This window comes from Peromyscus californicus, unplaced genomic scaffold (genome assembly GCF_007827085.1).
Source record: "Peromyscus californicus insignis strain IS unplaced genomic scaffold, ASM782708v3 Scaffold_16__1_contigs__length_79575227, whole genome shotgun sequence".
NCBI lineage: Eukaryota > Metazoa > Chordata > Mammalia > Rodentia > Cricetidae > Peromyscus > Peromyscus californicus.
In genome coordinates this window covers 45,252,828-45,278,476 of record NW_026294458.1, presented here as the reverse complement: position 1 = coordinate 45,278,476, position 25,649 = coordinate 45,252,828, and the positions used below count along the sequence as shown (strand labels likewise).

General features: G+C 38.4%; 2 protein-coding genes across 5 annotated transcripts in view; both read left to right on the top strand.

Annotated features, from left to right (window-relative positions):
- Arl13b (ADP ribosylation factor like GTPase 13B) overlaps positions 1-17,540 on the top strand; it is a 61,145-nt gene extending 43,605 nt beyond the window's left edge. For 3 of the 4 annotated variants that reach the window (XM_052740955.1, XM_052740952.1, XM_052740954.1), the window contains 5 exons: positions 3,602-3,707; positions 7,319-7,541; positions 8,605-8,721; positions 9,918-9,986; positions 15,464-17,540. In XM_052740955.1, coding sequence (XP_052596915.1) covers positions 3,602-3,707; positions 7,319-7,541; positions 8,605-8,721; positions 9,918-9,986; positions 15,464-15,540 — 592 coding nt within the window. In that variant the 3' untranslated portion in view covers positions 15,541-17,540. The remainder of the gene's footprint in view (positions 1-3,601; positions 3,708-7,318; positions 7,542-8,604; positions 8,722-9,917; positions 9,987-15,463) is intronic. The other variant, XM_052740953.1, reaches the window with a different exon arrangement.
- A 4,801-nt stretch (positions 17,541-22,341) lies between these two features.
- Positions 22,342-25,649, top strand: part of Nsun3 (NOP2/Sun RNA methyltransferase 3) — a 44,305-nt gene continuing 40,997 nt past the window's right edge. Inside the window, 2 exon segments of the mRNA XM_052740956.1 lie at positions 22,342-22,474; positions 23,316-23,425. Of these exon segments, the coding sequence (XP_052596916.1) occupies positions 22,463-22,474; positions 23,316-23,425 (122 nt within the window). The 5' untranslated portion in view covers positions 22,342-22,462.

Below are 25,649 nucleotides of genomic sequence, written 5' to 3'. Positions count from 1 at the left end.
ACAATTTTGTATTCCTACCAGCAAGTACTGTTCCTTTTTCTCTCATATCCTTGCCAGCCAACGTTTTGTTTGTTTTATGATGGTAACCATTCCAGCTGTAGTGAGATTGAATTTCAATGTGGTTTTCATAGTCTTGGTTTATATTTCTATGATGACTAAAAACTTCAACACTTTCTTTGTGTATTTGCACTTCTTTTGAGAAGTGGCTGTTCTGAGAATTGCCTATGTTTCTTTGTTGAGTAGATTACTTATTTTGTTGGTAAAGTTTTTGTCGTTTATTTTGGTTACCTGTCCCTTGTCCTATGAATAGCTGACAGGGGCACTGGTTTTCTTCCATTCTGCACTTTTTCCTTTCACTGTGTTTATTGTTTTCTTTCCTGTGCAGAGCTTTTAAAATTTCATAGTATCTTATTTGCAAATTCTTGCTTTCATTCTCCAAAGTACTGGGGTCCTGTTCAGGAAATTGCTTATCTAAGATTTTGAAGGACTCTCCTATGATCGCCTAAAGTAGTTTCAATTTTCCCTTTAAGGTTTCTAATTCTTTTGAATTGATTTTTTTTTTTTTAACAGATTGCAAGATAGGTAGCTAATCACAGTCAGATCCCTGTAGATGCTGGACTTCTTTTTGGGTGCTCTATACTATCCATTGGTTCACATGTTTGTTAACAGTGCTATTTGTTGGTTTTTCCTAGGTCACTGTAGTTTATTATTTATTTATTATTTATTATTATGATAGACCTAGCATTATTCTTCTTGACCTTGATTCCTTTGGCTATTCTTGTTCTTTATGCTTCTGTGTCAATTTGAGGTTTTTCCCAGTTCTGTGTTTGAGTATGTTGATGGGGATTATGTTGACAAGTAGACTGCTCTCAATAGTATGTACGTTTTCATGGTATTCTGCTAATCTTTGAATATGGAAGCTCCTTCTACCTTGGATTATCTTTTGCAGCTTCCTTCTTCAGTGTGATTTTTATTGGAGCACTTTTCCTTCTGCTGATTTGTTGTTTTTGTTGTTGTTGTTGTTGTTATTCTTGTTTTCCTGGGACCTTGAGGTACATCATTCCATTGTTTAGGAATTTCACCCCATTTAAAAAAATAGAAATTCATAACCATGAACTTCTTTCTTCATATTATTTTCCTATACCCCACAGGTACTGTTATGTTATTTTGCTTCCAGTTTATTTGATCCTAGAAATGTTAAATTTTCTCCTGATTTCTTTTGTGACCTACTGCTTATTCAAAAAGTCCATTTTCAGTCTCCATGTTTGTATAGCTTCTTTAGTTTTTCTTGCTGTTTATTTCTAGTTTTGTTCCATTGTTATCTTTTCCTATGCATACATACACATGGCAGAACATTTGTTCAGCCATAAACAAAAGAAGTTATGTCACTTTTGCAAAATGAATGGATGGTCATCATGTTAAGAGAAATAAGCCAACTACAGTCAGTTAAGGACTGTGTATTTCCTTTCATATGTGGGCCTTAACTAAAAAAGAAAAGGTGATGCATCTGAAAGGTAAAGAGGGACTACTGAGATGAGTGACAGAGACAAAAGAGGTGAGCAGGAAGGATGGATATGAAAAGCACATTAACATGTGTTTGGAAATGTCACAGCAAAACCCATTGATGCTTGCTATAATAAAAAAGTGGTTCTTTAGTCCATGTGTAAGTAGAATTTGGGAATGCAATGTTCATTACTGTGACAGTTATTAAATGTTCTGTGGTGGACTTTATTTTGTACCCTGGCATGTGCTGATGGGAAGAATGGTTCTTGAACCCAGCGATATCCCTGTGCTGCCTCTGAGTACTTATAGGCACGGCCTGCCATTTGCAATGTGAATCACAAGCTTTTACATGAGTCTTTTGGCCTTGTTTTTCACAATTATATTTCTGTGTTGAAATTGCTATATCTGTTTTCATGGAAATATATTAACCAGTTAAAGGTGCAACTACCCTGATGCTAAGAGCATCAGAAGAGAACATACAATAAACTAAAAGTTTAAAAGTTAATAAACATAAAAAAGGATTAAAGATCTGTGAGTTTGAGAAAAAGAAAAAAGACCCAATTAAAAAGTAAGAAAGGGGGCTGGAGTGATGGCTCAGCAGTTAAGAGCACTGGCTGCTCTTCCAGAGGACCAGGGTTCGATTCCCAGCACCCACATGGTAGCTCACAACTGTCCAACTGCCTGTAACTCCAGTTCCAGGAGCTCTGATGCCAATGAACATAAAATAAAGTTAAATAAATTACTTTTTTTTTTTAAAGTAAGAAAGTAAGTTAATACGTTAGAAGAATAACAAACAGCCTTGCCCTTTTTGCCCAAGTTCTTGGATTGGAAGTGACTCCCTGTGGGTCTTCTAATACTCCAGTCCACTAGGTGTGAAAGGCCAGTGAATTGTAGCTGAAACCACTTGTCTTTCCTCTGCTTCCGCCCTCACAATTTAGGTCAGTATCCAGGCTGCTCCCTGGCCGTTTCCTGCCACACAGGTTAATTAGTGGTGACTCTGAAGGTTTTTTATATGTATATCAGAGGTGTGGCAAAAGTCTGTGTGCTAAGAGCCCTTATTGCATATGGAGCCTCAGAAATGTGTGGAATGGCCAGGCAGTGCATGCTACTTTCAGAGGCCCTCAGCCTGCTAGCCTGTAGGGCATGGCAAATACCCAAGCTGTGGTGTGTTTGTGGAATGTTCCTTGACAATGAAGGAAACAGTCGAAACAGTGAATTCTGTAAATCAGAATTGGCAGCCTGGGTCTATGTGCTTTCAGACCCAGACCCTGGTACATCTGGTTTCACTCTTCCTCACAGAATGGGACCATCTACCCTTGAGTCCCCTCTCCCCTGCGTACCACACCTCACCCTCTCCACTTAAACCTCATAGTTATTTTTCAATGATATCCTATCAACAACTGTATTGTTTGGTGGTATCCCACCTTGTCACTCTTACATAGGGTTCTTAGGACCCTGAGTTGTGATCATTCTCTGTTTTGCTTTGTTTTTTGACCCCTAGAGCAGTTTAGTTCTCAGCACTAGGACCTTTCTCAAAAATGGCTCCTAGTTAGAGCTATTGGAGTGTTTGCTGAGCTGATTTCCCTGGTAGTAGTGGGTTTTTAGGTATTTATTAGGTACAAGTATTACATTGAGAGCAGACTTGTTCTGGATTTACAGCTTCAGAAGCTTGGGTTTCTCCAGTAGTTAGGACTTCCGGCCTGCTGCTATTGCACGTGTTGCTGGGACCCTCACACTTACCTTAGGACTGCAGCTTGCATCATGGTGTTCTTCTCCCACATGAGGCGAGCTGAGGTTGACTTCCAAAACTGCTTTGTGCTTGTCAGGCCTTCCCACTTCACGTGGTTTTGATTTATCTGCACTTCCTGTTGGTTCCCAGATTTCCTCCTGGCTCTCTGTCCTGGAATATCTGGTTTCATTTGATGCGTTGACTCTTCTTACTCAGACACTGGGCCAGGGTTTTTCCTCTTAGATTTCTTTTAAAATTCAAATGATTGAATTTTATAGAAGCATAGTGTCCTATTATCAGCATGTCTTCGTAGGTAAAATGATTCAGCCCCCTTTCAAAAGGAATTTTTATTTTTCCTCCCACAAACAGAGAACGAGAGCAAACTGAACTTGATGGGACCAGTGGTCTGGCTGAGATGGACTCAGGACCAGTTCTTGCTAATCCTTTCCAGCCTATAGCAGCTGTAATCATTGAGGTATGGGTTGTGGCAATATGAGTTTTGATATGTTAAACAATAGAGGTGGAATTCGGTCATGGTGGTTAGGTGTTGGGACACTAGGCAGAGCAGTAGAGAATTCCTCAAGAGAGGATTTCCAATGAAGGAAAAGGTGTGGGACTAGGTGAAGGATAACCATTTTTTTCCATTCATAGTTTCCTTTGTGTCCTGGGGATATTGCACAGTGATAGAGCAAATGCTTGTCAAACACATCTCTTTCTAAAATACCATGTTCAATATAGTGTAAAAAGAGAAATATGACTTCAATATATATATATATTTATATATATATATGTAAATATATATAAATATATATATATATAGGAATAAAAGTAAAAGCTGAATGTTTCATAGTTACTCTTTTTGATAAAACCTATTTTGCCATATTTTTGTAGTACTAACATTTAGTCTTTTTTTGTACCAGGATTGATATTATTTTCTCATGATAATGGAAAATATAATTTAATATTTATATTTTAAATTATATTATACTCATGTATATTATATGTTGACATAAAGACTTTAAAATACAAAACACTCAAGCTACAAACCATAAAGAAAAAATTGATTTTATTATATTTGAATTTAGAAAAATTGCTATACAGAATTAAAATACCCAGTGCAAACTAAAATATAAATAAATAAAATAACCCTGATGCTAAGAGACACACCAGACACACAGTCCTGTGACTATGGACTAGTACTAGAAAGTACTATAAGAATAATAAAAACCTGGACATTGGATTTACCAAAGGCAGAACTTGACCCCAACGGTGGGAGAGGGCATGACCACAAAGGTGTTCCCTAATCTTCTCCAGTAGTAACAAATTATAGTCATGTCAAACTCAAATTAAAACAGTGCCAAGTTAACATTTGCTAGTTTAGCAGAGCTACAGACTTGGCAATGACTTGGAGAGAAGCTAAGGATGTAGCCCAATGGTACAGCAGTTACCTAGTAGACACAAGGCCCTTGGTTCAATCTCCAATATCCTCCCTCCTCTGAATCACTTAGAAACAAATGTCACTCTCCCAACCCTGGCATATATAATTGATTCAGTTTTCCTGAAGGTAAGTTTTGCTTTTATAACATTTTAAAATGTACTGACCAACTGATCCATAGCCCCACTGAGAGGAATGTAATTTAAAACACTAAGGCAACTTCCTTCGTATAATAGTGAAAAATTACATATAACTTCATCTGTTGGCGTGTATACAGTAAGTTCTGATACTGCACGACTCCAGGGATTGTCATAATCAGGGTGGTGAGGGAATGAAGAAAAGAGACACACACAGAAAAGGGGAGAAGCCCAGCACATTGGAAGCTCAGTGTGTTTAGTATATACAGCTGAACAGGGAAGCAGGGTTGTTGTATAGAGTGGAACAAGGGGGCAGCATTGTTCCATACTTCTGAACAAGGAGGCAAGGTTAGCCACTTTCAATACAAAGTGTCCCTGTAGGGGAGCAGGCTTCAAGTCATAAACCTACCAGGAACATTTTCTGCACACACTGTCTACATTTGCATTTGGACTCCTAGGAGGCTTTGCCATCCCTTTGAACCTTTCCCTGGAGATGGGGGTGGAGTTGTGTGGGATGGTTCTTTGCCATTCCCATAGTCTGAGATATTGCAGTCCCAACATGGCTATGCCCAAGTCAACAGTAGGCATTCACTCAGGACTCCTCTCCCCCTACAATGATACAGCCATCTAAAAATGTTACTGTAATTGGGGAATTAGGGAGAGAGCTAATTACCTTATCCACAAGCATGAGGACCTGGATTTAGACCCCCAGATGAGTGGTTCCCTGAAGGTGTCAGACAGGAAAGTGAACTGCTCAAAGAGATGAGAATGAAAACCTGGTGGTGCAGATGGCTTCATCAACCTGGATCAGACTTTGTTGGGGAGTCTAATGTCAGGCGGTTCATTGTCAGCATATTTAAAATACAGTACAGTTTGGGAAAAGGTTTCCAAGCAACAGTCAGTCAGTCCAATTCCAGGTGCACAATAAAGCTTAAGGTGTGACTACATAGAAACTCCTTTACAAAGTACATGTGACCATCAGGTGGGTTCTATAGCTAAACGGCCTAGAATCTAGTGTGGTCTCTGACCAAGGTAGCATAGAAGTGGACAGGATATAAAGTACACGTGACATCTCCCCTAAGGATGGGTAATGGTCTAGGGAGACAAGAGTCCGGGATAATCCTTCTGGGGAATTTGGATGAGGTGTGCCTCTATAGCAAAAGGTGGGTGACATCTGCCTCCACAGGTAGCAAAAAGGTCACCAGGTCATTAACAATATCTACTCCCAGCCTTCTGGGTAGGAAGCTGGTATTTTATCTTACACTACTCCACTAAGACAAGGTCCCTATGTGTTTAACATTCCTAGTTTTCCTAGAGATATGTGGGAGCAAGGACCCTTGTGTCCCCAACACATAGAACCATGTAAAAAGGTGGGCATGGAGGAATGCACCTGTAATACAAGAACTAGGAGACTGTGGTGATATATTGTGTACCCTAATAAAGCTTGCCTTGAGGATCAGGGGACAGAACCAGCCACTAGATTAGACATAGAGGCAGACAGTGGTAGCACACACCCTTAATTCTATCACTTGGGAGGCAGAGATCCGTCTGGCTCTCTGTGAGTTCAAGGCCACACTGGAAACAGAGCCAGGCAGTGGTGGCACACACCTTTAATCCCAGTACTGGGAAGCACACATGCCTTTAATCCCAGGAAGTGACATGGCTGGGTGGAGAAAGGTATATAAGGTGTGAGGAAACAGGAACTAAAGCAGTTTAGCTGAGATCCTTTCTGGTGAGGAATCAGGCTTTCAGTCTGAGGAAACTGGATCTGCTGAGGAGTTGGCGAGGTCAGGTTGGCTGTGGCTTGCTCCACTTCTCTAATCTTTCATGTTCACCCCAATATCTGGCTCCGGGTTTTTTATTATAAGACCATCTAAGATCCGAACAACAGGAAAAACAGACAGGGATCTCTGTAGCTCATTAGCCATTCTATCTAGCCAAATTTAGCTTCAGATTTACGTAGAGATTGTATATCAAGTCACATAGTACTTACACTCACACTAACAAGTGTATATATATGAATGCATACATACTATAAACATAAACAGAAATGTTAATTCAGTTGATAAAAATAATAGGAGCTAACACATAATATTTACTACATTTGAGGTACTATTTTAAGTATTTCATGTATTCATTAACATGGAAGGAAACATTTTAAAATAAAACCTTCAGTTCATTTTTGTTTCATCAACAAGTAAATGGTACGTGTGTACAGAGAGAACCACATTTATGTATGTTTGTTGGTGGTGTGTGTCTCTATGAGTGTGCCATGACTATAAATGGAATAGTGGTCATCTCTAGATTACGAAACTACTGGAAACATTTATTTTTCTTTAGACCTCTGTCTTCAGGGAACATTTAGCAGTAGTATGTTTTAATGATATATTCACAGTTCATTGTGCATCTCACAGTGACATTGATTCACCAAAAATTGATTCACTTGCTTTCTTCCTTGAAATGATGTTAAATGCCACCGCTGTGATAAAGATAAATGTATTTCATTTTTGTTAGAATGAAAAAAAGCAAGAGAGAGAGAAAAAGAAGCAGACTGTGGAGAAAGAGAGTGATGTTTGCCTCCCAGAACATCAAGTGGAACAGGAGCAAGTAGAGTCACAGAGCCAGCCTAGTGGCTGCCCCCAAAACCACGACAGTGGAGTGGTAGAGAGTTACAAGGAGGCCCTGTCCCAGCAGCTGGACAATGAAGATGAGCTGGACCAGCGCTCATCAGAATCAGGTGCTAACTCTCAGCATTCCATGCTTGCCATAAGGAAAGGGAATTTATACTCTATATTTCTATATTTCATTTTCATCATGGTCACAAAAATGGTTCTGTAATATAATACTTTTTATTTCTGTTTTGATTCTCCATGAAGTGAGATGATTCAGGTTACATTTGCTCACTTAAAAAATCATTGTTTTCTAGATATATTTGTATTCCCTATAGTTTTGTGTGTTTCACAGATTTAGTTATGGCTTATGTTACAGATAACTTTCATTTTAGAAAAATGTATTGTTATATATCTGATGTGTTGTCTGTACATTTAAATTGATGAAATAAATTTTAGAAGTCCAGAATATTTAGTTGAAATATTTTTATAACTTTTTAAAAATGTGTTGAATATACTGTTCAATTTTGGTTTTATGTTGTTAAAATTGATACATTAATATAGAAAGCCTTAGAGTGTTCATGTGTGTTTCTTCGAGAGCCTGTATGGTTTCTGTGTTTGCCTTTTTAGGAATAGTAGATTCTGCCAGGTCTACCAATGTGATGTTGGTTACATATATTTATACCGGACATGCCTGGTTTAGGGATTATTTTACTGAGTAATGTGTTTAGGTTTGATTGGGCTCTTGGTCATCTTTTAAACGGTTATTTTTTGAATACCTGTCCTTAGACTCAGTTATTCTGTATTATCTCTCTTGAGGAGTGTTCCCAGCTCTCCTCTTTCAGTAGGCCTTGCCGAGTTTTATGGGAAGTCCTACACTTAGACAATTATAGTTGTTTAAAATGACTTTGAGCTTGGAAGAAATGCTAGTTATTTTGGAAATGAAGACCTCTCTTAGAAATTGGTTGTTTATGATTTATTCATTAGTCATATACTTATCCTGTCAGCCATCTAAAATGTATTCTTAGTGTATAAAAGTTCATATTTAGTTGTTAATAGTAATTCCCAAAGTTGAGTATAATCGGTTATTATGATAATAATACCAATAGTCTCAGTTTATTTTTGTTTGGTTTTTACATTATAGAAGTTCATTTTATCATGATTTAAAGTTCCGTGTTTATATTCTTATAGACAATAGTAAAAAGAAAACTAAGAAACTAAGAATGAAAAGGAGTCATCGGGTAGAACCAGTCAATACAGATGAATCTGCTCCTAAGAGTCCCACCCCACCCCCACCTCCCCCTCCTGGTGAGTAAATTGATTCTGACACTGGGTGTAGAAACACTGATTTAAGTACTGGAGGAAGAAAAGGAAGAAGAAATGAGGTAGTTGGTAGTTAGTATTTTCATTATTTTGTCAGTGTGTGAGAAAGAACCCTTTACTGTCTGTGCCATGCAGCATTAGTTAACATTTCTGTTTTGTTTAAGAAGGAAATGATAAAATTTATTAATGTAACTTTACACAATAATCCCTAGAATGTGATCAGATTATATTCAAAATATCTGTACCACACATTGCTGAAGGAAATTGAAGTTTAGTGGATTGGCGACTAGATTGGGATTTCAAATCTGGATCTTTAGTCGTTTTATCCCTAAAAGTTATGTAAATATGTGATTTTTCTTATATAAATGCAACATGCATATCCACCTCCTAAGATGTTGCAGGAGTTAATGCATGTATAAACTGTGGGACACAATACACAAAAACTGTAAATCGCCTTCAACACTGAGATAGTGTCCTACCTCTTACAGTTGTTGGTATATATGTGTGAACTAAATAAATACATGCATTAACAATTCCCTTGTAGCCTTTGTGCCAGAGCTTTCTATGGTAATATTTTTTATTATAAATTTTTACAAGATTCATTTCTAGTATTATTTTTAACAAAACAGTTCTCTTAGCCTCTGCTAGGCATTATAATGGTTGCCAATAGTTTATTTGTGATGGTGATGAGAGGTGTGAACTTTTAGTTAAATGTGTGTTAAGAACTAAGTATGCCGGGCGGTGGTGGCACACGCCTTTAATCCCAGCACTCGGGAGGCAGAGCCAGGCGGATCTCTGTGAGTTCGAGGCCAGCCTGGACTACCAAGTGAGTTCCAGGAAAGGCGCAAAGCTACACAGAGAAACCCTGTCTTGAAAAACCAAAAAAAAAAAAAAAAAAAAAAAAAAAAGAACTAAGTATAACTAACAATATATAGTATAATATAATATAATATAATATAATATAATATAATATAATATAATATAATATAATACAATATAATGCTAAGGCAGATGTTAGCATCCTATAGTAACATGGTGAATAGAAGCCAATTGAAAATGTGCCTGTTGAGAATTGTGTCATAGAGTGTTAAGTACATTTCCTGTCAAGGGAGGGATCCTCTGAAAAGACCTTAACAAATATTCATTTAACAGAGCTTCTAAATGTTTTTCTTTTCCTTTAGTTGGCTGGGGAACCCCCAAAGTCACTAGACTTCCAAAACTTGAGCCTCTTGGTGAAACACGTCATAATGGTAATACAAAAGGATCAGTTTTCAAGTGTCATCTGTGCATTATACAGCCACTTTTCTTTATCTTATAACTTCACATTTTCAGTATTTCATTTTTGGTAGCTTTCAGATCCACTACCATCTTTTTCGTTACACTTTTAACTTTCATTTTATTCCTTTTTTTAATTTTTAAATGCATCTTACAATTATATAATTTGATTTCTTAATCTTAATACAAATATATGAAGACTCATTCTTGTGTTTATTCATGATAAACCTTATAGAAACAATTATGAGATGGGAAAAGCTTCCCAGCAATTGAAGTCTGAGCCGCTGCGGTTTTATTTACTGTTCTAGAAAACTGCCGTGCCCTGCCTGTGTTCATGCACTGTGTGATCATGAATGTAATTGCTCTCTCTACTCATAAGATTTCCAGCTACTAAACATTAAAGTGAAGTCAAGATCAACACAATGTATAGTATGAGAGATCAGATTAGTAAGCCAAATACAGAAAGTTGTTGAAGGCTTTACTGAGTCAAGGAAACAATTTTCCTTGATGAAATGGTCATAGCTGTAATCCAGCCAGTGCACTGCCTTAGAACGTCCAGAAATAAAGCCTAGGAAAAGGCAGTTAGGACTCACAGGCAAAAGTCATTCCTGACCAGAAGTCTAGGTTTTCACATTAAACTTAGAATGCAAAGGAAAAGTCTAATTGTAACTTCATCTCCTCGCTCATTAAGAGCATCCAATACACTTTCTGTATTAACGTAATAGAACTATTTCCTAAAAGGATCACTTTATAGAAAGAGACATTGAATCTTTAGAAAAAGCATTACCATAAACTCTACATTTGTGAAGCTGAAACATACTATTTGAAAGCTAGTCAAGCCTGCTTCTTGCTTTTGTTTTCAAAATACCATACAGGTTCCTAATGGTTTCTACTTAATCATTAGTGAAAATTTGAAAATTTATATTTATAGATGGATGAATTTACTGTTAGACTTCCTGATAGGGTAGTTCCAGTAGAATTACATATTTCTATTTCATTTACTGATTTGTACACTGTAATATTTTTATCAATAATAATAGTCCTGTATTATTATATAACCTGACTTTATTCATATTAGAATACATTATCAATTTAATTATTCAGTGTTAGAAAATAGTGTTAGAGCTTGCCCATTTATATGTACATATAAACATACACAGAAAAATATTTTCTCACAAGAGCAGAGAGCTTGCAGTGGCAACTTGAGGACATGCCAGCATACAGAAAGCCTCGAGGGCTCCATCTAGAACCAGAGCAGGGGTGGCCTTCAGAAGCTGCCCCTAGTGACCTGCTCCATCTCCTGATGATACTAAAACAGCACCACTAGCAGGGGTCCGATTACTCACACACATACACGTGGAGGAACAGTTGAGAATCAAAACATAACCTGGTACTTCTGGACCCTGAGATATAAGACAGTCTCTTAGTTGTGAGCCCTCTAAAATAAAAAAGAAAGTTACATATTTCCAGTATAAAATGGCACAGAATAAACATTCCCTTCTCAGAAGGGAGGGACAGAATAGCAAGGATGGATGTGGAGCAAGACTGAAGCCCAGGAGGGCAAATATTAAGTCCCGCCATTACATGTGCGGCATATAGGGCCAGTTGTGCTATCACATCAGCTTCAGGGGTCCTGTTCTGTCCTTCACCTGTGGCTTTGTCATTTGTAGCACTTATGGCCTTTCTCTTGAGGTAGCTCCCCAGGGCCTGCCTTTTTTTTTGACAGACATCCCATGTTGTGGTGATCCCAGGGTAGCAGCCTAGGCTTTACCTTCACAGCTTCATGGTTCACACTGTCAGAGAATCTGCTGTTGCTAAACATGCCTTCACCTTAGGCTGTTCTCTGCAACTCTTCCACAATTCTGTAACTTGCATTCTGTATGCCTGCAAAACCATCACCACATGGACAGCGACAAGTTCTGCTGCCAGCTGAAGATAGAGCTAAACTCTCATGAACTATGGATGCAGCACTCTGAGTGTCTCCCCATGGCTACAGAATCTTTCTCTAGGTGGCCTTTTCCTAGTAGGTCACCTCTTCTGCTCTCTCTTTGTAAAGTCTTTCAAGTGAGTTTGTACTTTTACATTCTAGGACCTTCTCTGGAGCTATTGCCTCCAATGGACCTTTTCTGTTGTAGTGCAGTGTTTGAAGTGTGTAGCTTCTCTTCCCTGGTCCTAATCCCTTTAGTAGCCAGGCCAACAGTGTCTGCACTTGCTTTGTGTTAAATGTGCTCTTTTCCTTTTCTAGGGCAAACTGCTTCCATCTTTCTGTTCCACCCTTTGCTCTCTGTTCTCAGTATAGACTGGCTGAAAGCATCTAACAGTAACCAGGCCACAGCCTGAATGTTAAACACCAAAGAAAATAATCCATTAATTTTGAATTCAGGATGACTCAGATGTGGCCAAATTCTTTGTGTAATGGCCTCTTACCCAAACCCAATAGAGTCCTTGTTGCTGTCTGAACCCTCATGCACACGGCCTTCACTGCATGCATCTGTGTTAACTTGATCTTCCAGACGTCTAACAGAATTTCTGTTGATCTTTATGGATAGCATTCTAGGGCTTCTCTAGCCCATAGCTCTAAACTATTCTATATGCATCCAGAAACCAGCTGTAAAAGTCTAGGAACTACAAAATAATATTCATTGCAGCAAGGACTCCATTCCTCTGTTACTAATTTTCTGTAATTTCCATAGCCTTCAAAACAGCAGCACCACCAGTTCGGGACTAATGTGCTAAAACACGAGCTGGGAAGTGGGAGGGGAATCATGTCAGACAATACCAGTGCATATTTTTTATTTGAGACCAGCTAAATATTTGTTATATCAAGATGAGACATGCACTGATTTAATAAAAAAAAAAATAGTCCTCTAAATTACTGTAGTCTCTATGGTAGTAAGTTCTTTAGTGGAAAACCCCATGGGCATTTATAGAGAGTGGCATAAGAACTAGGGGTTCAAATAAGAAAATTCAGGATAAACAGCATCCAAAAGCAAGTATACCTATAATCCAGCATCACTGAAGGCTGAGGCAAGAGGATTGGGAGTTCTAAGCCAGCCTCAGCTACAAGAGAGCCTGACTTAAAAAGAAAAACCAAACAACAACCAAAACAAAGACAGAAAAGAACAATAGTTTGTCTGAAGGCATGGAGTTATATACTGGTTAAAAGAGGAAATTTTAAATTATAGAAAACATAGAAAATGGAATTCTGGCCTTGGGCTAAATGGTATATTAAAGTATAAAGACTTACTATTAGTAGTTTTTTAAGAGCTAATGTTCATTTAATGCATGGACATAATGTTACTAGATTTAATGTTTAAAAAATAATTTTTAAAAAAGTACTTAATGTATATGAGTGTTTTGCCCACATGATTCTGTGTGTGCCATTGGTGTGCCTGGTACCTACAGAGGCCAGAAGAGGGCATCAGTTTCCTGGAATGGGAGTTTGATGTATGTGAGCCATCTTATGGTTGCTGGGAATTGAACCCTGGTCCTGTGGAAGATCAGCCAGTGCTCTTAACCTCAGAGCCATCTCCCCATACCCTCTTCTTTTTCTTAATTTTGAACACTTCTTTCCCATTATATGTAGATATATATGGACAAAAGTCTAATGACAAATATGCAGTAGATATATAACGGACTAGTGGATAATTAAAAACTAGCTGTATGTGGTTTGTGATTTATACTTTACTGACTTAGACAAAAATTGCCATTATCAGGTTGAAAGCAGCTTAAGGAGATTCTTACTTTGATTATAGGCATTTGCTTTAGTAACAGCTTGTTTCTATAATCACTTTTATTGCCTACAAAGCTTTCTCTGTGTAATGGGTAGGACAGAAACATTCAAAGAGACATAAAATGAGAATCTCTATTTATTTTGTGAACACTCTCAGTCTGTATTTCTTCAGTGTGCTATATATTGAACATTATGAGACGTAATCAAAGTTTCTGGTAGTCAAAAATACCAGCTATACAAATTAAAGAATATTGTCAAGGCTTAAAAGTTAAGAAGAAAGTTAAACATGTTTGTATACTTTTACTGCTCTTCAAATTTCATCTTAAAAATATTTGATAATCACCAAATGTTTAGGAATTAAAATGCTATATCTTACAGAATCAGTTTCCCATAAGGAAGTGATACAGAACCCACTACAAAAGTATACTAATTTCTTGGAAGACAAATTTTACATACATGCATTTGGTCTTTTAATAAAAATACTTTTAAATTCATCAAAATAATTGGATATATCTTATCATTTTATCATAACAATAATAGCAATAATAGCCTTATAATATGGGCAGCAAACTACCATAGGCAAGATCTTTCATGTCACTAAGCTGCAGAATCAAGATTTGAACTTACATCTGCCTGGTTTTGAAATCCATACTGTAAGTTTTCATGTTTATACTATTCCATTAATATTTGTTAAGACATCTCAGCAGTTTAATTTTTGATTTGCAGTTGCTTTGAAAATATTTACCCTTGTACATTACCAATGTGTTTCTTTTAAGTGCTTTTGAATACCTGTGCTTCTAAAATAATTTTAAGGAAATATGCTAGAAAATAATTTATGATGACATAAATGTGGCATTAGGATTATAATCTAATTTGTGGCAAAGTAAGAAATAAAATTTGAGCCAGTGAGTCAGCCTTGCTGGTAGAGGTACTTTATGCTGCCAAGCCTAAAGACCTGAATTTGAACCCCAAGACTAACAGTTGAAAGAGAGAAGCAACTCACATGGATTGTTATACACAAACCTCAGAAGAAGGAAATGCAGTATTTTTAAAAGAGTATCAATGAGCTGGGCAGTGGTAGTTCACAGCCGGGGCTACATGGTGAAACCCTGTCTCGAAAAAACAAGCAAACAAACAGAGAATATAGTTGTATTGTAAATGGAAAGGTTGGGGGCCTGGGAATATGGCTCAGTAACAGAGTGCTTACCTAGCATACACAAGGTTCTGGATTCAGTTCTCAGTAATTCACATACTCAAAAAGAAAGACCGTTTTGTACGATCATTACCAAACCACAGAATTGTAGTAGGATTAGGTAAAGGAAGTTAATCTGCTTCTTCTAAAATACCTTGACATCATTAGAAAGCAACATGGTGTATACAAATAGTGACTGACCAGGGCCTTAGTAGCAGATGGTGTCAATTCCCAGTATTTTGTATTTGTTTTCTAATGTGAATGTGTAATTTAAAAAAAAAAACCTTAAGTATGTCTGTTAGGTACCACATTTTACCAGTCATTTAGAATTTACCCAGGTTGTTATTTTTTGAATTCATTCAATTTTTCTTGGCTTATATTTGTTTCTGTTTTCTGTCTTCCCCACCTATCCACTCACTTGAGAATTGTCTGTGTCTTAATCTTTTAAGGATGTTGGCTGGAAAACAATTAGCTGTGAAAGACTTGATTACCATACTGTTTCATGTTTTCCATTTCCCTCTGTGCAGATTTCTATGGGAAGCCACTGCCTCCCCTGGCTGTGCGGCAGAGACCTAATGGTGATGCTCCGGACATGATCTCATAACCAAGTCAGACCGGTTGGTCTTTTTAATAGCAGACCTTTCCCGAAGCAGGAAAGCCCCTAACACTGATGACTGGGCCAAGACAACTATAATATCAGGGAGGAAAGAATACCCAAGAACTTGACCTGAACATTTACTTCTCCACATTCTGTGGGTAAAGCAGAAAGGAAACAAAACGACCAGTAGCTGACAAGAGTGTTTGGCCAAGTTAGCAAGATGTAGTATTGATTCTTTGGTTTACACGTGCCTACTCTTGGACATTCTCCCAAAGGAAAACCTCCTCAGAAATGGAGCCAGTGGACTCTACATACCTGATTTTTTAATAGTCTGTATTTCTATGCATTAAACATGTTTTATAAAGTACACGTACATGAAAAGGGTATTCCTGGGCATTTATAACCTAAATTTCAACTATTTTTATATTTTTTCTAAAGCTTTTGTTTGAGTTTCCTATTGTATTGATTGTGCACTTTTCTACACAAGCTTGCTCCAATCTGTCTGGATAGAACATTGGTTTACTTGACAGACATGAAGTGTACAAGCAGGATGTGTTTAAATGGCTTGAGGTATGTTTTGTGATAACATTGTTTTTAAATTGTACACCCTATTTTGACGTAATTTTAAAATAGTTGCTATTTTTTTTTAAAAAAGTAGTTGCTGTTTTAAAAAGCAAGTTCTCAGATCTTTATTCTACCCAGTTACATGATTTGAAAGTTGTACCTGAGGAGAGAATTCAGTTCCCTTGTCACTGATTGCTTTCATTGGTGATGCTCTCAATAAACGTTAAGGCATGTGAAATACTTTTTAAAAAACATCCTAAATTTGTTTAAATTAGTAAGAATGTGTCCTGTGAGACATTACTCAAAGCCCTAGAAGACCCAACTCAAGGACCGGACACTTTGCGGGCTCAGGTGCCGGCTGTCATGCCTTCTATCTGTTAGGAGCTCCATTGGCTGTTCGGGTTGTTTTCATTCTCCATGCTGTGAACTTAAAGGTAAGAAGACTGCAAGGGCTCCTGTAGGTCTGGAGAGTTCAGTTTCACAGTAAAACACAGCCATTTGAATGTTGGCTCAAATCCTTTTATAAAGAGCTGATTACAACATGACATCTTAATTTAAAATGATAGCACTGGTTTTGCTCATGAGTGCCATCTATGAGGCTCTCTGTTCATCTGTCCCTTACCAAAGCTTCTAGAGATATATTTAGTAATAGATTCATATTGTAATATCCAACTGAAAGCATGCCTTTATGTCAAAGTGAAGATAACAAGGAAAAATTCTATCACCTCGTTAAGACTGGTACCTTATACTGACAATAGACATACTAGTTTCTGAATGTAAGTCCATCTAAGGTGGGTTGAAATGATTGTCTTTTAAATGTTTGTAATGCATTGTTCCCATTTTAGCTCACCGGACCTAAATCAGTTAGGTCACATTATTCTAGTCAGCATTGGTAGAGTTTCTGTGAGTTTGTGCATGGTACCTACCTTGCACACTGAGGAAAAAGCATTTTAATTTCTATGCAAAACCCATATGCAGAATTGGTAGGTGGCTCAGATATAAGGAGACTCACAAGAACACAGGATGCAAATTCTGAACTGGAGTTTAGAGGAAAATGTGCTCATCTTTCTGGTTCACTTTGTAATATTTAAATTCCCTTTTAAAACTAAACTCACACTTTTGCTATCTCTTAACATTCATCTGGTTTGAGAATAAAGATTTTTTTAAAAAAATTCTTGCTTCCTACCAGTGTTTACTGTAGAGTACAGTAATTACCGACTATTTCATAAAAACAATTTTGAAATTGAATGTAAGATAAACTGGAATCGATGTTTTTCTATACTATATGTTTTCTTAAAGCCATGTAAAAACCTTTTAAAAGATGTTTTCTAAATCCTATCAGATTTTAACACTTCAATGCTTATTTTGTTATATTATACATTTTCATTCTTACTCATCATGACTTATAATTTATCACAATAAAAAAATAATTTACACCAGTATACCATTTTTCTCCTCCTTTTCTGGTTTTAAATTATCTTTAGCTAATCAATATTTTTTTTTGCATTATTACTGTGGAAAGAGTTAATTAGTGGATTTTTTTTTAATATGAAAACTACTTAAAGATGTGAGAAACAACATTGTGAGTGTGTGTGTGTGTGTGTGTGTGTGTGTGTGTGTGTGTGTGTGTGCTACTGCCCCCAGTGTTTTGTTAACCCTACTGCCCAAAAGATATATTTTAACTTATTTACAAGAAAATTCCAGCCGGGCAGCGGTGGTGCACACCTTTAATCCTAGCACTTGGGAGGCAGAGCAAGGCGGATCTCTGTGGGTTTGAGGCTAGCCTGGTCTATAGAGTGAGATCCAGGACAGGTACCAAAACTACACAGAGAAACCCTGTCTCGAAAAACCACACAAAAAAGACAATTCCATGTGCTCTTACTGGACAATCCATATGTATGCACTACATAGACGACATTGTATATAATGAATGTGGGCTGTGGAACTGTACAGAGTGCCAGGTGAAATTTCAAGAGATCTTAGATATTTTCCTCAATTTTCAACTGTTGGAGGGAAGCAAACTTATAATTTTTATTATTTAAGTGCTGTTTTCATTTTTGAACTTTAAGAGGTTTTTTGTTCTTCTTTGTTTTGTTTTGTTTTTGGTTTTTTCCAAGACTGGGTTTCTCTGTGTAGTCCTGGCTGTCCTGGAACTCATGCTGTAGACCAGGCTGGTTTCAAACTCCCAGAGCTCCACCGCCGGAGTGCTGGGATTCAAGGCGTGTGCTACCCACACCTGGCTGAACTTTTTTTATTTCTCTGGGTGTTTTGCCTGCATAATGTATGCATGCATGCATGCATGCATGCGTGTGTGACTGGTACACAGAGGCCAGAAGAAGGTGTTGAATCCCTTGGAACTGGAGTTATAGATAGTGGTGAGCTGCCATGTGAGCACTGGGCTGCAAATCCAGGAACTCTAGATGAGCAACCAGTGCTCTTAATTGCCAAGCTGCTGCTACCGCTGCCTCTCCAGCACCATGCCATGTTTTCTTCAAGCTGAAAATTAAACATGATTTTAGTTAATGTTTAGAATTTACTAAAACTCTTAATGGTCTAGGAAAGTTCACCTATAGAAAACACCATTAGACATTTTATTTTATTAAATGTTCTCTAGCTGGAAATATTGTGGGATCTGGAGAGATGACTAAGAGGTTAAAAGCATGTGCTGTTTTTGCATAACACCTGTGTTCCATTCTCAATATCCACATCAGGTAGGTAGCTCATACCTGGCTGTAACTCCAGTTCCAGTAGATCTGAAGCCCTCTTTGCTTCTGAGGGCCTTTGTGCTGTCAATGCATACCCCACCCCAACCCGTAACTAAATCTCTTCTAAAGTTATTTGACGGTCAGTGTGTTATGCCATCATACCCAGAGTATTCATTTTCTCCCACCCTAAGTAAAGAAATCCATGCTTCTGGCTAAAAGTTTTCAAAAGCTGAAACTGCTTATATAAACACAGCTGTAGCTTATTAGTTCTTACTACCCCTGGCTTTTAATACCTGTTTTTGTCTGAATAGAAGATACTTTATAAGTGACATTCTGCTGATACTCATTTATTGAGAAATATATATCATCTGACCCAGAGAATCAATTCAGACAATGCAGGTCATAAAATAAGGCAGAGGTGATGAAAATGGTGATGATCTTTTTGTTTTGTAGAAACAGAAGTGTAGATGCTTATTCCTTTCCGGAAACAAGAAACCAAACAAAAAAGTAGGAAAGGAAAAATGATTTTCCTTGAATTAGTGGTTCAAATTTATAACCGCAGGGTAAATAGGATGTAAGTCTTGAGTTGTAAGTTCCATTTTTGCACTGATGAAGAAACAGTGTACAACCCAGTGAATTAATCAGTAGTCCTGGAATTTTTATTACATGCTTTATCAAAGAACATTTGTATATTCTTCTATACCTGTTGTTACTATTTGGCTAGGGTTAGCATAGCTAAGTAATGCCATTTTAGTGGATTCAATAATTGTTTTCTTCCAGTTCTGAAGGCTGGAAGTGTAAGCCAAAGTGCCAGCAAGATTGGCTTTTCCAAAGGCTTCTTCCCTTAGTGCCCAGTTACTGATTCTCTCCTCTTGTTGTCCCTAATGTGTCTCAGTGTATCCATTTCAAAAACTGTCACTTGGACTGGAGTAAGACTCATCTTCACAATGCCATTTTAACCTGATCACCCACTTTTAAAGGCAGTCCCAACCTAAGATACTGAGGACTAAAACTACAGTGTGAGCCAGGGGATATGGTGCATGCCTTTAATCCCAGCACTCGGAGTCAGAGGCAGGTGGATCTCTGTGAGTTCCAGGGCAGTATGGTCTATGGAGTGAGTTCCAGGACAGCCAGGATTACACAGAGAGACCCTGTCTTCAAAAACCAAACCAAATAAAATAAAACCAACAAAATAAAAAAGAAACTTCAACATGAAAATATTAAAACAAATTTAATCCCTCATACATTTATACCTACAAACTTACCTGCATAACATACATTTTATGTCCCCCTACAAAAGGAATTTTAACAAAAAAATTCCTAAAATGGAATCAAAATAGAGGTCATATTTACTTGCTCCTGCAGTGGATTGTGCACTTGGGTTTCCACACAATAACTGGATCCCTAAAGTAATAGGAGTCTCATCTGCTGAAAGTCCATGACTGCCTGGACTGTGTTTGCTAGCCTTGATTGCAGGTACCTCTCTCACAATGCCTGACTGGTTTTACTACCCAGTGGTCCTTTACCTTTTTGGCAACATAAACAAGGAGAGTTTGACATATGATTGTACAAACATGAAAATTCATGAAATTGTTAGAAAAAGACTGAAGTATATCCAAAAGCACTCCTTAACATAAAATGACTTAATGATAAAAAATGCTTAGATTAAAAAATCTTGCCTTAGAGATGTTACTAATCTTTTAACTTACTAAATCAACTAAATCTTTGAAACTATTATTGAGAGAGAAAAAAATGAATGGGGTTGGGATGCAGTTCATGTTAGCATTCACAAAGCTATAGGTTTAGTCCCCAGCAACCACATAAAGTAGGCACAAAAGCATGCCACACATAGCCTCAGAACCTTTGAGGTGGAAGCATGGGGGGTCAATTCAGGTCATCCCTCACTACATAGTGACTTCAAGGTCAGTCTGAGCTACATGAGACACTACCTCAAAACAATATTAACAAAGAAACACTGAAGTAAATCCTCATACTTAAATGTCGGTTCTGTTTTTTATCTCGTGTCTTTATTAGTTCAAAACAAGTCTACTAATAGATTTGACCTTTCCAAGTTTAACATCCTAATAAGAGTCTACCTCCTATTTTCTAGGTCTACTTTGCAAACATAAAGCTAGTCTATTAATTCAGTAGTTGAGCCATTTTATAATGAACACAGAAAATACACGAAGTCTTTCTGCATATAACAGCTGAAAGGCAGATGAATTACTTGTCCCCAAATACACAACTGGTGGTATTCATTTAATTATTTGCATACCAAATACTGTATTTTATTTTGCACTGAATCAAAATTAACACGACACTTTTTAGATTTCTGAGAAAGTTACCTAAATAAATATGCCAAGCTTTCAATCACATTAGTGGTTAAGGACCATTTCCTTCGCAATAGCTTTAAGAAACCAGCACCTACCTATTGCATATACCTATACTGACATTTTGATAGTCCAGTGCTATCTCAAAATGGTGATGCCTAGTTACTGTAAGAGACCAAATCATCTCTGAGAAATTGCAGGTTTGTTATAGAACAAGGGAAAAAATGCTAATGAATGGTTATTCCTAACATAATTAACATTGCTGCTGGTTGAACTGTGCTGGGAGCTTTGTGGGTCCTTCCTGATCTTTGGGAATATGGTCTCAGTGCTTGGTAATAACAAGCCATTATTCAACTCGGGAATATGGTCTCAGTGCTTGGTAATAACAAGCCATGATTCAACTATCAATGATATAATAGTCATATCAAGTCCAGCCATCTACCCCTCAACAAGCCTATTTGAAAAACATGAAAGTGGGGAGCAGAAAAGGACCATATTGGGAAAAGGAACAAAGATACAGTGAACACTCCCCCATGTCGGTCTTTGGGGTCCTAAGGAAAGACCCGTGGTCCCTGGGACTAGCGGGCCATCATTATCTGGGTTTCAACCTCACCCTGTTAGAAGATGGTCTGACCCGTTAGAACTGTTGTAAACATCTCTCCACCCGACAAGCTCCCCGTCTTGCTGGCCTCCTTTCCTTCTCTCGGGATGATATTCCTGGCGAAACCCCCATTTCTTTGGGGTCCACTGTTTCAACAGGCTGAGACCCCGAGACACAAACGTCTCTAGGGTACCTTCAGGCGGGTCAGGTGGGCCACAGAACATACTGACAGCCAGCCTTGGGCGTCTGCTCCGTCGTCTCTGTCCGTCACTCGGTATTTCAAAGTTAACACACTTCCCATTCTAGGGATACATTATCTCAGGCCACCCCCAAGGAAAAGCACCATTGAATCCTTCCACCGCTTTTCTCCACGAGGAGCTCAGACTTGGAAATTAGCATGCCTCTGCTTATAAAACCCTGACAGCCTAATAATGATCACAGACGCCAAGGGTGACTTTGTAAACAATCACGCGGACGCGATCCTCTGCCCAGCTCAAGACCGCCCCGCGGTTCCGAGCAGCTACAAGCTTCCCGCCCCCGCGTCTCGCGGGACCTGTGCCTCCGCCGAGATTTCGGGGGGGGGTCCCGAAAGTACAATCTCGCGAGAACGGCAACAGGAAGTGCGAGGCCATCCGTGACCTCCTAGCGGACCCCGGAAGTGTGGCGGTTCTTCGTGTTCTTCTGCGAACTCTGGCAAAGAACCGAAGTGGGCGAGCTCAGGCGGGACCATGCTGACTCGGGTGAGGCCCTCGGCGGTCCGGCGCTTGGGACTGAAGCCGCGGAGAGTCAGGGCGGACTGGGACGGGAGCCTCTCTGCCCAAAGCCCGGGACCCGTGCTGAATGCCGCCCTTGTGGTGGTTCTGTCCCTCCGCATTCACTGCAGGCCGAGCCCCGCAGGTCGGCGCTGGGATGCCGGGACCATTAATTCTGCCAACTTTCTCGGCCCTCGGTGCACTTGGGTGAATAAGTGAAACAATTGCAGGGGGTCCCAGGGAGTTAGGGCGACGATTGTTTCCGTAAATAAACTTTATTGTGGAATAATTTTACATTTACAGAAACCTAGCCCTGGTGATATATCTCTACTCTGTTACTAAGGAAAAAAACAAAAGCAAAACAAAACAAAAACTACCTTTAACCTGGGCCTTACATTTGGGTAATTACTATTTTGAGAAATGCCATTTTCATAAATAGGTAGAATATCAATGATACAATTCTGTCACAAGTAAAGGGTTGCCCTCAAGGCAAGAACTGCTATTTTGAGCAGTTCTTGAAAAGCAGGAAGCCTCACTCCTAACCGAGGAGTTATTGGCAGTACCTGGCAGTTGCTGCAGGGAACTTAGTACATAATGATATCCTTTAAAAGGACAGGAAGTTGGGAGGGAAACTTACAAGGGGAGTCTGGGAGGAGTTGGAGAAGTGTGGGGGCGTGGTTATTATCCAAATACATTGTATACATGTATGAAATGCTCAACGAATAAATACGGATGTAAAGAAAAAAAAATTAAGGTCATGTTAATGTCAAATCTCAATAAATGTGTGATATCACAATGTGTCGTTAGCAACTCTCTTTTATCATCATAGCTGAAAGCAAAATCAGAGGGGACGCTTGCAAAACAGATTTGCAGAGTGGTGTTGGATCAGTTTGACAAACAGTATTCCAAAGAGCTTGGGGATTCCTGGAATACAGTAAGGTTAGTATGATCCATCTCTTGATATTTTATGAGGGAACAGTGAAAGTATGTGCTGTACCTCTTTTATGAGAGTGGCCCCATGAAGATAAAAGTTTAGTACACATTTTGGGAGGGAAGGTACAGTCAGAGTAAAGGTGAAGGAATCACCCAGCTGCCCTCTCCTGCTTGAGCTGTGGACAAAATGGGGCATAAGTGGTTTTAAAAAAATGAAGAAAGAAAACACAGCGATAGTAAAAAGCAATGCCCTCCACTCAAGCAGTGACTTTTATCTGTAAAAATGGAAATGCTCTGCATTTTAAAACGATGGCTGTAAAGAAAATCCTAACTTTGAAGACATTTAACTTTCTGAAATTCAGAAAATAACAAATCCTTAAAGTCAGTGCTCCTTTATCTTAGCTAAAGTCATACTTTATTTGGCAATCCTAGGCACCGTTACGTCTGTATTTGGAACAATGTATTTTAAAGAAGTAAGCATATAATGCAAAAAAGTGACCAGTGGGCCTGTGGTGCTGTGGTTCAGTTGGTGGGGAGGGAAGGCACGTGACATCAAGGCTGGCATCCAGAGCAGGGACTACATTGTAAGTTGTCCTCTGACCTCCACACTCAGTCATACTCCATGTCCCAGAAATATATTCATTAATTATTTTTGTTTTTTTAAGAAACAAACGATTTGTGTGTTTTTGAGTTTGTGCTCTTGATCAGAATGGTAGTGAGTGGGGTTTTGTATGGAGTGCCTGATATGCATATATGGTAACCCCCGGAATACAAAGAACAGTATGGTCCTCTGTCTAGTTTACATACAGTCTGTTCATGGGAGAGCCATGGTAAACATTCTAGAACCATGAGCAAGAATGGCATCTTTTATTTATTGAAGTGTGTGGGTGCCAGTAAAAGCCATTGGTGACTTTGGAATTAACTTGGTAAAAGGAACCAGATGAGGACTGAATGGAGATTGCCCAATCTGTTTTGTGGAGCAAAGAAAAAGTGGTATGACTGTAGAAAGTCTGAAACTTAGCTCAGACAGTAATTTCTCAAATGATTGTTTTATATCATCTCTTCTTAGACTAAGTATTTCTTCTTTTCACAGATGAGCTTTAAGCATATCTTGAGACAAAGATTAAGTCTTATTAATAAAGATAATAAAATATGAAGTGGGTCAAAGATGATTTTAGGATGCTAAGATATTTAGGACACTTACAAATATTATAATATGGAAATGCAGCAGTTATTTCAATAATGCTACATTTTTTTTTTTTTTTGGTTTTTTGAGACAGGGTTTCTCTGTGTAGTTTTGCGCCTTTCCTGGAGCTCGCTTTGTAGACCAGGCTGGCCTCGAACTCACAGAGATCTGCCTGGCTCTGCCTCCCAAGTGCTGGGACTAAAGGCGTGCGCCACCACCGCCCGGCTTAATGCTACATTTTATAATGAGTCTTCTTTCAGAAAATGAATAGTGAAGTATATAATGAATTCATGAGGTTTTTAGTATGTAAAGGTATTCATACAGACTAATAACTAAAGAACCACACACATCTTGCATGAATATTCTATGCAAGCAGTGCCTACTTAAGTACTCCTGAGAACAAACTGGAGGTTTCTCTTCAGTGTTTCTTCTGAGGCTACAGCATGGAGTTAAAGTAACGGGCCGAAATTCATTCAGCTGGTTAGTAAGTAGAGGTGGGTGGGACTCCTGCCCAGTCTGTCGAAGGGCAGATCTCCCACTACTGACAGTACGGTCTCATACCTGGGATGTAATCAGCATTCTTGGATGATTTAAAACAAAAGATTGTGAGAAGTATTTTTGTCTGGAGACTTTTTAGTAACCTGGCTATTCATAGCCTGTAATGAGTTGATTTTCTACTTCATATCTCCAGAAAGGCTTATAAATGACTATTTGACCCTGAACAAAATGAGCAGTGAACCTCAAAGCCATTTAATTAGCTGGGCCTTCTGTTCCATCTCCCCTTTTGCTAGGATTTCATGGTAACTTAAGTTTTGCATAAACATGTACTAAATTTGCCATAGGCAAAATGAAAGCTTTCTTAGAAAGACTGACCATGGAAGACAGCGTAGGAAAATAACAGAATTACATGTTTGTGAGTATTTTTACTTTCAGCCTTGTCCTCCCTCTCTTCTAGAAAGGGATTCCAGTTTCTCCAATTTCTGTAGCAGTGGGGAAGACTTTTGTTTCAGGGTTTCCATAATTCAGCTTTTGCTATACTTGCTT